Source organism: Megalobrama amblycephala, linkage group LG13, assembly GCF_018812025.1.
Source record: "Megalobrama amblycephala isolate DHTTF-2021 linkage group LG13, ASM1881202v1, whole genome shotgun sequence".
Taxonomy (NCBI): Eukaryota; Metazoa; Chordata; class Actinopteri; order Cypriniformes; family Xenocyprididae; genus Megalobrama; species Megalobrama amblycephala.
In genome coordinates, this window is record NC_063056.1 from 11,491,747 (window position 1) to 11,507,488 (window position 15,742).

The following is a 15,742-nucleotide window of genomic DNA, read 5'->3' on the forward strand; positions in this document are numbered from 1 at the left end:
AAAGATCTGCAGTTGGACATCATTCCAGCCAGTGCTCCTGGTGCAGAGGTCAAACTCAGAGACGTCAACCATGAACTCAATGAAGAGAAACGCAAATCGGCCCGGAGAAAAGAGTACGTCTTTTAAACCTGATTATATGATAAGAAGCCAATGGCAGGAAGTGCTAAAAGGGAAGGGTTACTGCTTCATTTGAAGAAAGTCTAACTTTATTTTGTTTTGTAAAGAAACACCCTTGAGTATGCATACTAAAGTAAACAACTAAATGTTTTCATTTTGAGGGTTTGATACCAGATTGAAACCCCTCCCAGAGGCATTGTGCTTTCAAACAAATGTTGACAATAGGTCTCTGTTGCATTGCCCTCTTTCAGGTTTATAATGGCGGAGCTCATTCAGACGGAGAAGGCATATGTAAGAGACCTGCGGGAGTGTATGGATGTAAGTGTTGTTGTCACAATCTGCTCCGTACGGACCAACATTTAGAGGGTGTGGTACACCAATGTCCACTTTGGACAGATCACAAAAGCCCTGTGCTATAAATGTATTCACTGCAGTACAGCCCAAAAACAATCCAGTTTATCCAGGAATAGCTACTGTTTGATCTCATGAAAAGATCTGAGTGTCATTAAAAAACTGACCATGTTTATATGCACCATTTTTTAATCCAAATTGGAATATTCATGAGCTTTGGAATACACATGTAATCATATTCCGAAAATAATACATGTGCATTCTTTTTCCTCTATTCTCTTCTGGGAAAGACTGTCAGTGATGCATTTATGATGATGCATTTTAATAATTCTGCACAGTAATTTAAACAGCTCATTTTCTCATTCATATCCAGGACAACAACATCACCAAGGGTGCTTCAACCCATTTGTATATGTTCCTTTAATTTCTGCTTGTTCTATTGTAGCACCTAGAATTACTTTTATTATGTAAATATTCAGTTAAAGTGCATGTTTTGGATAAAATTGTGTTTATGACCCAGAATTCTGATTAATATATATATGGTATATGCCACAAGACTTTGTCAAACAGTCATTTTAAAGTGTTAGTTCATTTTGTCATTAATTACTCACCCATATGTTGTCCCAAACCCATAAGACATTCGTTCATATTGAGAACACAAATCTTTTTAATGAAATCTGAGAGATTTCTGTTGACACTGACAGTCTATGCAACTACCACTTTCAAGCCCCAGAAAGGTAGTAAAGACATCATTAAAGTAACCCATGTGACTCCAGTGGTTTAACCTCAATTTAATGAAGCGACACAAGTGCTTTGTTTAAACTTAATTTACCACTTTATTTACAAAATTTTAATCTCCCACGGGCATTCACGAGAGCACCATGTCGCATATGTTCTGTGTTGACACGAGAGCAGATGTTGTTGCGTGAACGTGTTGGAAATTAATATCTTGTAAATAAAGTGATCTTTTTTTTTTTGCGCAAACAAAACACTCAAGTTGCTTTATAAAATTGAGGTTAAACCACTGGAGTCACACAGATTACTTTAATGATGTCTTTACTACCTTTCTGGGGCTTGAAATTGGTAGTTGCATAGACTGTCAATGGAGGGACAGAAATCTCTCAGATTTCATTGAAAAGATCTTCATTTGTATTCTGAAGACGAACGAATGTCTTACGGGTTTGGAACGACATGAGGGTGAGTAATTAATGATAGAATTTTTATGTTTTTGGTGAACTAACCCTTTGAAAATCTATATTATTATTAAAACTGTAAAAACACGCTCAAAATTGACTAAATAAAAAGAAAAAAAGAAAAAAGAAAATCATAATCAATGATGTTTTCATAACCATTTTAATCAAATTACAGTAAATAGGATGACAATTAATATACTCAGAGAACGTTCTCCACTTCAGAAATTACTTTTATTTTCTGTTGACATAATTAAAGCTGTGCAGATAAGAAAAATAAAATTAATATCAGAGCCAACTATTCAGATTTCTGAAAACATTCAGATAAATAAAGAAAAGTCCATAATTCCAATTTCAGAACTATGTAAACACTGAAATATGGAAGTTTTCTTTAATTGTTTAATAGCATTAGTCTGTTATCACATTGTTGCAGAATTCTAAGTGTGTGTGTGTGTGTGTGTGTGTGTGTGTGTGTGGTGTGTGTGTGTGTGTGTGTGTGTGTGTATTTCAGACTTATCTGTGGGAGATGACCAGTGGTGTGGAAGAGATTCCCCCAGGGATTGTCAACAAAGAGCACATCATCTTCGGGAACATGCAAGACCTATATGAGTTCCATCACAAGTCAGTGAACTTAATGAACTGCAGTTCTTAGAATTATTTAATTCTGACTTCCTTTACTTACCATTTCCCTATGCCCTTCTTTGTCCATTTTTCAGCATTTTCCTTAAAGAATTGGAAAAATATGAGCAGCTTCCAGAGGATGTGGGTCACTGTTTCGTCACATGGGTGAGTGTGTCAGTGTGCTAAAGATAACCTGATCAAGAAGTGTACTAGACTAGTTTAGCATTATGTTGACAATAAATCTTCATCATTAGAGTATATATCTGGGTTGCACTGTATTTTACAGTACATACACTTACAGTGTACATACAAAGAAATCACTGAGTAATATACATTTTGGTTTTGGTTTAGTGTTAGGTTCAGGGTTAGTACATAGTTATTATAACAAATACATACTACATACTGTACACTACCTTTCAAAAGTTTAGGGTCAGTAGAATGTTTTTAAAGAAAGATTAGAAAAGATGCATTAAATTGCAGTAATCAGCATATTAGAATGATTTCTGAAGATCATGTGACAGCGGTAGTGATAGATGTTCATGGAGTATTGTAACTGTAACTGATTCCCTTATTGTCCGATGGTACAGTAGTTGAAAGGAAAATAACCGGTTCTTATCAATAGAAGCAATGATTGATCACATTTTCAAAACTATCACAGCTAATTACTTCACACAAATATTTATATCACTACTTTCTTCTCTTGAAGTGTCTCTTGAATCAGTTTTGATTTAATACTTCATGATAGCAGTTTATCATTCTAAAAGAGACTTTTATAAGTGAAAATGGAACATCTTCATGTTCAAAATGTTAATATTTTTAATATTTTATATGTTTAAATTATTTCCTGTTTTTTGTTTTGTTTTGTTTTTGTTTTGTTTTTTTCCAGGCGGATAAGTTTCAGATGTATGTGAATTACTGTAAGAACAAGCCTGACTCCACTCAGCTGATTCTGGAACATGCAGGGCCCTATTTTGATGTGAGTATTAAACAAACTAATCATAAAATTCTTTACATGAGCATAATTAAAGGGCATATGATTCTGTGTAAGAATCCATTTTATACACTTGAATCTAGAAAATTTAGTTTATTCAGATTATACAACACTTTTTGTGTTATTTCACAAAGAATGTGGGTGTTTATATGAATATGTATGTGACATTGTGTTTTTGCCACAGTATTATTGTGTGTGTCCATTAATGTGTATATGTATTGCAATGTGTGTGCGTGTAAGGCTTCTGTGATCTGTTGAGCAGTTCTGTTCTTGAGCTGGTAGGTGGAGGTCTTAGAGAGAGGGCACTTCCTGTGTGTCTGGGGGTGGGTGGGGGACTAGTGATGCCTCACTATTAAACAGTTGCCAGGCGATCAGAACAGACGGACTCTTTTTTCAGTGCTGAGCTCTGATGAATGGCTGTAGCCTTGAGCTCTGCTTTTGCAAAATTGCTATCAAGAAGCTATTAAGAATAAAAAGGCTAAAGAAATATGTGTGTTTGAAAGATGTTTGTTGTTTTTGATTAAAAGTCTGAATTGTGTTCGTGTGTAGGAAATCCAACAAAGGCACAGGCTGGCCAATTCCCTGTCATCATACCTTATTAAACCAGTTCAGAGGATCACCAAGTATCAGCTACTGCTAAAGGTGTGTTTCTACTATACTTGAAACAATTTTAGCAAAGATGAAATACAGATTCTACAAAAACAAAGCAAAGAACAGATACAAGTTGAACACAGACTTGAACCAAACTGGGTCCAAAAAGAGCAGACTAAACCCAGAAACACCATAAACTCAGCACAGACTAAACATAGAACCATCACAAATCCAGCACAGAATAAACACAGAATCAGCACAGATTAAACACAGAATCAGCACAGACTAAACATAGAACCATCACAGACCCAGCACAGAATAAACACAGAATCAGCACAGATTAAACACAGAATCAGCACAGACTAAACATAGAACCATCACAGACTAAACAGAATCATCACAAACCCAGCACAGACTAAACACAGAACCATCACAAAACCAGATCAGACTAAATAAAGACCTAGCACAGACTAAACATCACAAAACCAAAACAGACCCAACTCCACCACAAAACAACAAAAGTCAAACACAAATTGAACACAAAACAGAGACCTTACTCAAACCAAAATTTGGTTCCAAAAGGTAAATTAGCACAAATGAAGATGAAAAATCCATCATTGCTGGACACCAGCATTTGCACACTGGGACCAGCATGGGAGGAAGCTGGTTGCTGGTTTGCTGGTCCACAGCATGGGAAGCGGATGTGCTGATGGACCAGCATAAGGTATGTTTTGCACGCTGGGACCAGTTTGGAAAGCTGGTGTGCTGGTGGACCGCATTTGTTGTCCTTCAGGTACTGGTATGATCCCAGCAAGGCCACAACAAAACTTGTGTATGTGTTAGAAATCATGTTTCTTAGTGTGTGTTCATAGTTAAATAAAGAAACAAGCACACAGCACAACAACTGCAATTGACTCACACCCTCATAGATATGAAATCAACTGCAAATAAAATCAAAAATATCTCACCAGAGGATGCTTAAACAACTTGAAAAACAGCAATACCATCTTCACTTATTATAAACCTGTTTGGCTTTTTTTCTTTCATGGAACATGCACAAAAGTTGTTGAAATCAGTTTGAAGTCACCATTATGGTGATTAGTGTTCTTGGTGAATACTAATCACCATATGGTGACTTCAAACTGACTTCAACAACTTTTATATTTATTCTCTTTCAGCAATTGTCTATTGTCTATCACTATTGTCTACAATATTTCATGCTCCTGACTGCAATGACATACCTTTTACTATATACACTAGATTTTGACACGTGTTTCCAAAAGAGGATGAAAGTCTCGGGCGCTTTCAATTTTGAACTGTCATTATTAATGTTATTAACTGTACCATTGAAAGAGCTCTTCTCATAAACCCTATTATTGAACAAACTGCTTATGATTATATTTTATTTGCCATATTTCTTTGTTTTCATATCTCTAAATGTTTTTGTTTTGCAATATACACAAGCTTTTTTGTGTATAGATCATTTGAATCAGGAGACAAACCTTTGATCCTTTGAAACGTTTTACCAGTCTTACAAAAATCCATGGTAAAGCACAAATTCTTCAATGTATGTCTTCAAACGTACAAGTACAATTGTTATGTTTGTCCATAGGAACTATTGACTTGTTGTGAGGAAGGTAAAGGAGAAATTAAAGATGGTCTGGAGGTCATGCTTAGTGTGCCCAAGAGAGCTAATGATGCCATGCACCTCAGCATGCTTGAGGGTGAGTAACACACACACACACACACACACACACACACACACACACACACACACACACACAGCTTGTTAAACCAAATTTAATTTTAACCACCTACTCTCTGCCTCATTTCCTCACAGGTTTTGATGAGAACATTGAGTCTCAGGGTGAGTTGATTCTGCAAGAGTCATTCCAAGTTTGGGATCCAAAGACTCTGATCCGTAAGGGCAGAGAGCGGCACCTATTCCTCTTTGAGATGTCCCTCATTTTCAGCAAGGATGTCAAAGACTCCAATGGCAGAAGCAAATACCTCTACAAGAGCAAGCTTATGGTATGGGTTTTCTTTTAATTTTATTATCAATTACTTTTAAACAAATGCTTGCTTAATTACAGTTTACAGATGGCCATACTTCATAATAGACTTAACTATTTAATGTTTGATATAAGATATTTTTTGCTCTGCCTAGACCTCAGAACTAGGGGTGACTGAACATGTGGAAGGAGATCCATGTAAATTTGCACTCTGGGTTGGACGGACACCTACCTCAGACAACAAAATTGTCCTAAAGGTATGATTCGCATTCCAAATTGATACGTCATCTAAGATGTTTTCAGTTGTTTCAGTAGAACTGTCACACATTTTTGGCTTCTAATAAATGTTTTCTTTGCTTATCAAGTTTATGTTTATCCAAACATTGCTAACTTGCTCAGCATATAAGCATGTTTCTTTATTAAAAAAGGCTGTCCCTGACCTCAGATCGAATGTGACTTTCCATTAGTCTTTGTTATAAAATAAAGAGAATCACTCATCTGAGGGTTCCTAAAATAGATCAGATAAGTGGATATGTTTTCAAGTTTTGAATTTCCATGTTGTCACGACCGTCAGTGAGAGTGCCCGAATTAGCCACTTGAGGGCACTCCATCCTGGACTGTTTTCACCCCATTGACTACACTACCCATAACGCACTGCCGGACTCATTATCCATTTATCACATCATTACACCCAGCTGTCATGTATTTTGTAATCAGTGTCTGTCTATTTAATCTCAGTTGTTTCTGTCCTCAGTTGTGGTTTGTTGTATTTGTTACGTGCACCGTTTGTTTCTCTGGCCTTTTGTTTTGTGGACTGTTTCTGTGATTTTGACCCTTGCCTGTTCCTTGGATTACGTGTTTGGAGTTCCCTTTAATAAACATCACTGCACTTGGATCTTACCATCTTGTTCTTGTGTGCACCGTGACAGAACAAACCACCAGACAACAGATCCAGCAGCATGAGCTTCCGGATTCCTCCGCCAGCCACCACGAGGGAGCGGATGGCTCAAGTTCGGGCTTTGACGGCCCAACGTCAGGACGGCTGGGAGGTAGGATGCTTCGCCAAGGTCTTTTGGACGATGGCGGTGGGGCTGGGGTACAATGATGCAGCTTTAAAGGATTTCTTTAATTGCTGCCTTGACGATCCTCTGCCTCAATGTGAGATGGAAGGGCTACGGATTTTAGACTTCTGGAGATTTGCCGCATATCTCCGCCATCGGAGAGAATGGACCTCACCGAGTCAACCAGGCAGTCTGCATGCTCCAGCCCAGGAATCCGTTTCAGAAGGCACAGGGGAGGTGGGCGCTGAGCCTCAGCTTCACTCCGGTAAAGGGAGGAGGAGGAGAAGGAAGAAGGCTTCTTCCATCCTTCAAGGCCCGGAGGCCGCTCCAGCCAGTGAGTCAGCTCCAGCCAGTGAGTCAGCTCCAGTCAGTGAGTCCACTACAGAGTCCGCTCCAGTCAGTGAGTCTACTACAGAGCCCGCTCCAGCCAGTGAGTCTACTACAGAGCCCGCTCCAGCCAGTGAGTCCACTCCAGAGCCCGCTCCAGCCAGTGAGTCCACTCCAGCCAGTGAGTCCACTCCAGAGCCCGCTTCAGTCAGTGAGTCCATTCCAGAGTCCGCTCCAGCCAGTGAGTCCACTCCAGAGCCCGCTCCAGTCAGTGAGTCCACTACAGAGCCCGCTCCAGTCAGTGAGTCTACTACAGAGCCCGCTCCAGCCAGTGAGTCTACTACAGAGCCCGCTCCAGCCAGTGAGTCCACTCCAGAGCCCGCTCCAGCCAGTGAGTCCACTCCAGCCAGTGAGTCCACTCCAGAGCCCGCTTCAGTCAGTGAGTCCATTCCAGAGTCCGCTCCAGCCAGTGAGTCCACTCCAGAGCCCGCTCCAGCCAGTGAGTCTACTACAGAGCCCGCTCCAGCCAGTGAGTCCACTCCAGAGCCCGCTCCAGCCAGTGAGTCCACTCCAGCCAGTGAGTCCACTCCAGAGCCCGCTTCAGTCAGTGAGTCCATTCCAGAGTCCGCTCCAGCCAGTGAGTCCACTCCAGAGCCCGCTCCAGTCAGTGAGTCCACTACAGAGTCCGCTCCAGCCAGTGAGTCTACTACAGAGCCCGCTCCAGCCAGTGAGTCTACTACAGAGCCCGCTCCAGCCAGTGAGTCTACTACAGAGCCCGCTCCAGCCAGTGAGTCTACTACAGAACCCGCTCCAGCCAGTGAGCCCGCTCCAGCCAGTGAGCCCGCTCCAGCCAGTGAGTCCGCTCCAGCCAGTGAGTCCGCTCCAGCCAGTGAGTCCGCTCCAGCCAGTGAGTCCGCTCCAGCCAGTGAGTCCGCTCCAGCCAGTGAGTCCGCTCCAGCCAGTGAGTCCGCTCCAGTACGGCATGCTCTCCCTATCAGTCCGGTGATAGCCAAGAGGGCTGTCCTCACGTTCTATGTTTTGGCGGTCTTGCGTGCCTGGAGGATGCTCTCAGAACAGCCTCAGCCTGAGCCCGCTGCCGTCCAAGAGCAGCCCCAGCCTGAGCCCGCTGCCGTCCCAGAGCAGCCCCAGTCTGAGCACGCTGCCGTCCAGAGCAGCCCCAGTCTGAGCACGCTGCCGTCCCAGAGCAGCCCCAGTCTGAGCACGCTGCCGTCCCAGAGCAGCCCCAGTCTGAGCACGCTGCCGTCCCAGAGCAGCCCCAGTCTGAGCACGCTGCCGTCCCAGAGCAGCCCCAGTCTGAGCACGCTGCCGTCCAAGAGCAGCCCCAGCCTGAGCCAGCTGCCGTCCCAGAGCAGCCCCAGTCTGAACACGCTGCCGTCCCAGAGCAGCCCCAGTCTGAGCCCGCTGCCGTCCAAGAGCAGCCCCAGCCTGAGCCAGCTGCCGTCCCAGAGCAGCCCCAGTCTGAGCACGCTGCCGTCCCAGAGCAGCCCCAGTCTGAGCACGCTGCCGTCCCAGAGCAGCCCCAGTCTGAGCACGCTGCCGTCCCAGAGCAGCCCCAGTCTGAGCACGCTGCCGTCCCAGAGCAGCCCCAGTCACCTGAGGCACGCTGCCGTCCCAGAGCAGCCCCAGTCTGAGCACGCTGCCGTCCAAGAGCAGCCCCAGCCTGAGCCAGCTGCCGTCCCAGAGCAGCCCCAGTCTGAGCACGCTGCCGTCCAAGAGCAGCCCCAGCCTGAGCCAGCTGCCGTCCCAGAGCAGCCCCAGTCTGAACACGTTGCCGTCCCTGAGCAGTTCCAGTCTGAGCCCGCTGCTGTCCCTGAGTCCTCCGCTCTCCCTGATACGGCCACGGAGACCGTTACCGAGCTGCCCGCTCTCCCTGATATGGCCATGAAGCACCCTTGGCCTACTGCCCTGCCGCCGTCCAAGCCTTCTGCCCTGCCACCGCCCAGATCTTCTGTCCTGCCGCCATCATCCAAGCCTTCTGCCCTGCCGCCGCCGCCAGGCTTTCTGCCCTGCCGCCACTGCCCAGGCCGTCTGAACCGTTGGAACCAGCCTGGTCAGTTCCTCCGGCACCACCCTGGCAATCAGCCAGGATTCCAGACCCGCTGGAACCAGCCTGGTCAGTTCCTCCAGCGCCACCCTGGCAATCAGCCAGGACTCCAGAACCACTGGAACCAGCCTGGTCAGTTCCTCCAGCACCGCCCTGGCTATCAGTTGGGCACCCTGGATCTGGCCCACCATCCCTCCCCCTGATCCTCCTCCTGTCCACCTCCCTCCTGAGTTTGTGTTTTTCGTTTTTGTTTTGTCTGGTGGAGCGTCTGGTAGCCACTCCTTTGAGGGGGGGTAATGTCACGACCGTCAGTGAGAGTGCCCGAATTAGCCACTTGAGGGCACTCCATCCTGGACTGTTTTCACCCCATTGACTACACTACCCATAACGCACTGCCGGACTCATTATCCATTTATCACATCATTACACCCAGCTGTCATGTATTTTGTAATCAGTGTCTGTCTATTTAATCTCAGTTGTTTCTGTCCTCAGTTGTGGTTTGTTGTATTTGTTACGTGCACCGTTTGTTTCTCTGGCCTTTTGTTTTGTGGACTGTTTCTGTGATTTTGACCCTTGCCTGTTCCTTGGATTACGTGTTTGGAGTTCCCTTTAATAAACATCACTGCACTTGGATCTTACCATCTTGTTCTTGTGTGCACCGTGACACATGTACTGTAGCTCTGGCTTGAGTCATACTATTGTATAAAATCATTTTGTTAGACTTTTAAGTACTTTAAGTAACGACTTATGTAACTTGTGTTTCTGAATGGTTGCCCTACATCTCTGCAGACATCATTGAATCATGTAATGAATCATGTGTCACGCCATGTGTTCTCACATGTAGATACACACATGTATGCTGTCATGTTCACAATTTTGGCTTACAGTTTAAAGCATTAAACATTGTTCCCACCTATTTTACTTATGTAATAATCAGATGTATTCCTAAGTAAAATGTAGGACGAGAATTAATTTAATGCTTTACGAACGGATTGAATCATGATTGAGTTTCTATGACAGGTGGCGAGGGGTTTGTAATCTATAAGGAAAGTACATTTAGAAACAGAGCAAGTAGTTATATTTTGATAAAAGATTAGAATGAATTAAACAGGGGTTGACTTCATTTCAACACCGATCGCCTGTTATTTTTGCAACATAGCTGTAGGCTTTGACAATTATAATAGCTATTTATGACTGTTGTGTAAATAGAGGTTTGTTAATGTTTTGTTGTATTCAATGCACCTCCAGGCTTCCTGTATTGAAAACAAACAGGATTGGATCAAACATGTACGTGAAGTTATCCAGGAGCGTACCATCCATTTACGGGGGGCACTCAAGGAGCCAATCCACATTCCCAAAGCCACTGCAACCAAACACAAGGGCAAACGGTATGTCAACCAATCACACCAATCCATAGCCTGATAAGCATGTATGGATCTCTGGAACTTAGAATACACTTCAGCTAAAGAAACTCATTTTATGCATACTAGTATGTTGTCTTTGACAGCGACTGTCAAACCAGGGTGGAAAAGCTTTTCTTTGGTCAGTTTGCACTTTTAACTTTATATCATTTTGGATAACAGGGATGGAGAGGACCTAGACAGTCAGGGTGATGCAAGCAGTCAACCAGACACCATCTCCATCGCTTCCCGCACCTCCCAGAACACACTGGATAGCGACAAGGTGAGTGTGAAAATCTGTCTACCTTATTCTCACAGTGCCATGCTACACCTGGCGTATAGCTCTGGTGTTTTGGTGGCATGTTTAGACCTGCAGAATTTTCAGACAAGGAAAGTGGTTTAATGTCTGTACTGAATGTTTTAGCCTCACCCTAAATACAAGATTTGATGGGTTTTACCAACTTTTTAAACTTTTACCAACGTTTAAAAGCCTTTTTGTGCCATTACATTCAAAGACTACGGTAATAAAGCTTACAGTATAATAGCTTCTAAATGAAGTCTAAAATCAAGTTCTTAAAAGAATAGTTCACCCAAACATTTTTCTTCCAATGTTTGGGTGAACTATAAGACTTCCATTCATCTTTGGAAAAACACAAATAAAGATAATTGTTGTCCATCAATTGAAAGTCTATGCAACCCAAATTTTCACGCAAAAAGTACAAAAACACATTGTAAAAGTAATTTGTAAAAGTAGGTTTACCATATTTGATGAGCTCTATGTATGTGCATTGATCAATGTTTATATGTGAATAAAAGCTTAAATGAAATCTTTTTTATCATATAAAGCAATCATGTCTCTTCAGAAGACTTGTATTAAACCGATCAATTCATATGGAGTATTTTTATAATGTCTTTTTGTACTTTTGAAGTGGGGGATTTTTAGTTCCATGGTCTTTGAAGGGATGGACAAAAGATGATGAGAGAATATTAATGTATAATAGAATATTTGTGTTCTGAAGATGAATGGTAGTCTTGGGTTTGAAACAACTTGAGGTTGAGTAAATGACAGAATTTTCATTTTTGGGTAAACTAGCTCTTTAATTCATTTCTGAGTGCTTGTGAAACACTATGACCATTTTAAGCTTTACCTTTTGCTATCTTGAACAGATTTGCATACCAATTTCTTCATTGCAGTGCCTATGACATCTTATCATCTGCAGTCCAATCTTTACAAAACAAAGTAAACGGATTTCTGATGTTCAACCCTATGAATGTGCTAGTGAAGACACCAAACTAGAAATGCTTTATATCTCTGCAATTTTGCAGGTGTCATTGTAGCAATGTCCTGACAGCACCATATATATATATATATATATACAAGTATATATATTCACCATATATATATATATATATATATATATATATATATATATATATATATATGGTGAATATATATACTTGTAGCCACTTATCCTACAATCATCTCCAAGGGTTCAATGACTGATTGCATGCCATGTTTATACCATCTATGTGGTTGGCCCCATTATTGCTGTTTGCAGCTATATTGTATAAATGGCATTTCTTATCAGATGGATGAACATTCAGTTCTTCATTGAAACTTCTTGATCTGATCCAAAGATTTAAAGAACAAAATCTTATTTTTGTTCTCCCAAATTTATGCTTTACTTCGGAGACAATGCTGAGCTGCTGGAAATTCAGTGAAATGTACCTGAGCAAAAAAACAAAAAAAAAATACAAAAAACATTTGCTTCATTCATCTCTGTCAAGGCTATCTCAGACAAAAGACTGCACCACACTGGCTTGTTTACAATAAAATTGATTTTAATTATGAAAAAAAATCACAAAGAACAGTTTATTTCAGGCATTCGATTTTTGTGACATTGTCCACATATGGGTGATTCTTCAAATAGGGCCACTTTCACTTCTTCAAATCTTGAAAAAGATGTTCAGACTTATTCAAACTATGATTCTTATATGTTAAAACAAATCACATGCCCTGTAATAAAGATCTGATCGTCACCTTGACAAGGTGGATTTTGGTATGATGGTGATTATGTGGGATGGTGTGGATTTTTAGTTAGATAATTAAATGTTGGATTGTTTCTAAATACAGTTCTCAAATTATAATCTGCGGTATAATGACACTTACAGTAATAATGTTTCTCATGATCATTATATAAATGTCTTAAAATTAATTACATTTCTGTCACTATGCAGTTGTGGCAAACGTGACTCACAGGCCCATATTAAGCAAATATAATCTTTTGTGTGTGTGTGTGTGTGTGTGCGAGCATGCGTACGTGCGTGTGTGTGTGTGTGTGCATGTTAAAAAACAACACAAATTCTGTTAAATGTGTGGCATGGTGGTAATGGTGGTTTCCTTAAACATTTAAGTAAAAAAAAAATGTATATAAACATTTAGATAACAGGGAACAGAAAATTTCTCCTAATTGAAGAATCAACCATACAAGAAGTTCGGACACAGTGGCGTCCAGTAGTTCCAACATTCCTTTAACCTGATTATCAACAGACGTAATGAAGATTCCACACTGGGGAACATTGCTTTGGTTGCTTTGGATTTAGCAGCACAGACGCTCATCTTCCCACTCACAGTCAGAGCTCTCCTCTCACTCGCCCTCACACATGTGCATGTTTTTGTCACCGATATGTATTGCGAGCCTCCTACAGCAACACATGTTACATGCTGATACTCTCTTGAATCTAAACACACTTGGATTCACCATCTTTATCTTTCTCTGTCTCCATTTCCATGTCGGTCTCTTCCCTGTCTCTTTGTGACATACACAAACACGTAAAGAGTATCTCGCTGTCACCAAATTCACTCATGTACCCTGACGACCCCTCACAAAGGCTCACTGTTTTAACCATCTTAACGCACACAGAGCCCTCTCAGTTCATGGAGAGGTGAAAAGGTGAGGCTCCCAGAAGCGGACAAGTTCCTGCACGTCACTTCTAATAAACATTAATTTGCCTCCTGCTCCTTTAAATCTTGGCACATTGTGTCCGTCTCTGCCTCCTCTCCCTTCCTCCTGCCAGGCGTCACTCCTTCAGACTGATTCCATCTCCGTGGCAATGCGAGGATGTGTCAGCAGCCTTCAACCGCCTGCCACTTTACCTCACTGGAGTCCTGAATGCTTGAGCTGTAGATGAACTGTAGATGAGGTTCATTTCGATAAGAAAAAAGGAAAGCAATGTCATTCTCTCTTCCAGATTGAAGGATATGGCATTGTCGGAGTTAGGGGTTTTCGACTCAGTGATGTTTAATGCATAAGGACGTACTAGAAGGTGTTGTTTTGGTAGAAACATGGCGTGTAAAGGTTCGGGATCAGTGGCTCACCTTTTGAGCTCTTTGGCAATGCCACATTACCAGTGGGTATGTTTGTTCTGACTTTAGACTTGTCTGTTTTATTATTTAGGTCACTTTTGTTGTCTTTATGACAGATATATTTTATTATTATTATTATTATTATTATTATTTTATTGTGACATTTATGCCTTCCTCCACAGTTGTCCGGTGGCTCAGAGCTGACAGTGGTCATCCACGATTTCATGGCAAGTAATGGATCGGAGTTGACTGTACGTAGAGGTCAGACAGTGGAGCTGTTAGAACGGCCCCAGGACAAGCCCGACTGGTGTCTGGTCCGCACCACTGACCGCTCACCTGCCCAGGAGGGCCTGGTTCCCAGTTCCATGCTTTGCATCGCCCATTCCCGCAGCAGTATGGAGATGGAGGGAATTTTCAATCATAAAGGTAAGATGGCTTTCCTGTTTTCTGCAGATTGTGTTGGGTTAGATTTGATTGTATAAAAGTTGTGTAAAAGTTTTGTTTTTTTTGGATGTTCATACTGGCCCTGGGTTGTGTTTCCAGTACAACAACATAGCTCACTGTTTAACTACCATGGTATGATGCATATGTAATTATCTAGTCACAACCGTTTAGTGAAACTGTAAAGATGTAGTCGCACATCTGTAGTTTGAGGACTTCTTCACTATTTTTGTTCCATGTCATTTGGCTTTATTTGTTGTTTGATTCATTGCGCGTTCCCTCTTACGTCATACCCCGGGGTTCCCTTACACACATGCGCATCCTTCAAAAATGCCACTGATTGTTGACATTCTAAAGTATATACTGTAGATTGTAACACACACACACACACACAATGATTTTTCTGCGATTAATCGCGTTATGCATAAAATTCAATAATGAGTTCAAAAGTTATGTATTGTGCACTTTGATTGTAAAAGTACTGCTATATGAAAAAACTATATGTACATTTATATATACAGTACAGTCCAAAAGTTTGGAACCACTAAGATTTTTAATGTTTTTAAAAGAAGTTTCGTCTGCTCACCAAGTCTACATTTATTTAATTAAAAATACAGTAAAAACAGTAATATTGTGAAATATTATTACAATTTAAAATAACTGTTTTCTATTTGAATATATTTCACAAAGTAATTTATTCCTGTGATGGCAAAGCTGAATTTTCAGCATCATTACTCCAGTCTTCAGTGTCACATGATCCTTCAGAAATCATTCTAATATGCTGATCTGCTGCTCAAGAAACATTTAATGTGTACAACTGTACAAAATATTTGTGTACAATATTTTTTTTCAGGATTATTTGATGAATAGAAAGTTCAAAAGAACAGTGTTTATCTGAAATCTAATCTTTTGTAACATTATAAATGTCTTTACTGCCACTTTTGATTGATTTAATGCATCCTTGCTGAATAAAAGTATTCATTTCTTTAATTTCTTTTCAAAAAAATAAAAATAAAAATTCTTACTGACCCCAAACTTTTGAATGGTAGTGTATAATGCTACAGAAGCTTTGTATTTCAGATAAATGCTGTTCTTTTGAACTTTCTATTCATCAAGGAATCCTGAAAAAAAAAGTACACAACTGTTTTCAACATTGAAAATAATCATAAATGTTTATTGAGCAGCAAATCAGCATATTAGAATGATTT

General features: G+C 41.2%; 1 protein-coding gene across 4 annotated transcripts in view; it reads left to right on the forward strand.

Annotated features, from left to right (window-relative positions):
- triob (trio Rho guanine nucleotide exchange factor b) overlaps positions 1-15,742 on the forward strand; it is a 188,572-nt gene that overhangs the window by 131,194 nt on the left and 41,636 nt on the right. For all 4 annotated transcript variants that reach the window (XR_007179212.1, XM_048153955.1, XM_048153954.1 and 1 more), the window contains exons 24-35: positions 1-113; positions 369-435; positions 2,170-2,279; positions 2,375-2,444; positions 3,166-3,255; positions 3,820-3,912; positions 5,474-5,585; positions 5,702-5,892; positions 6,029-6,130; positions 10,575-10,714; positions 10,910-11,009; positions 14,276-14,519. The exon at positions 1-113 is cut by the window's left edge and continues 3 nt beyond it. Coding sequence is in view for 3 of the 4 variants with exons in the window: in XM_048153955.1 (XP_048009912.1) it covers positions 1-113; positions 369-435; positions 2,170-2,279; positions 2,375-2,444; positions 3,166-3,255; positions 3,820-3,912; positions 5,474-5,585; positions 5,702-5,892; positions 6,029-6,130; positions 10,575-10,714; positions 10,910-11,009; positions 14,276-14,519 (1,432 nt within the window). In the remaining variant the exon portion in view is untranslated. The remainder of the gene's footprint in view (positions 114-368; positions 436-2,169; positions 2,280-2,374; positions 2,445-3,165; positions 3,256-3,819; positions 3,913-5,473; positions 5,586-5,701; positions 5,893-6,028; positions 6,131-10,574; positions 10,715-10,909; positions 11,010-14,275; positions 14,520-15,742) is intronic.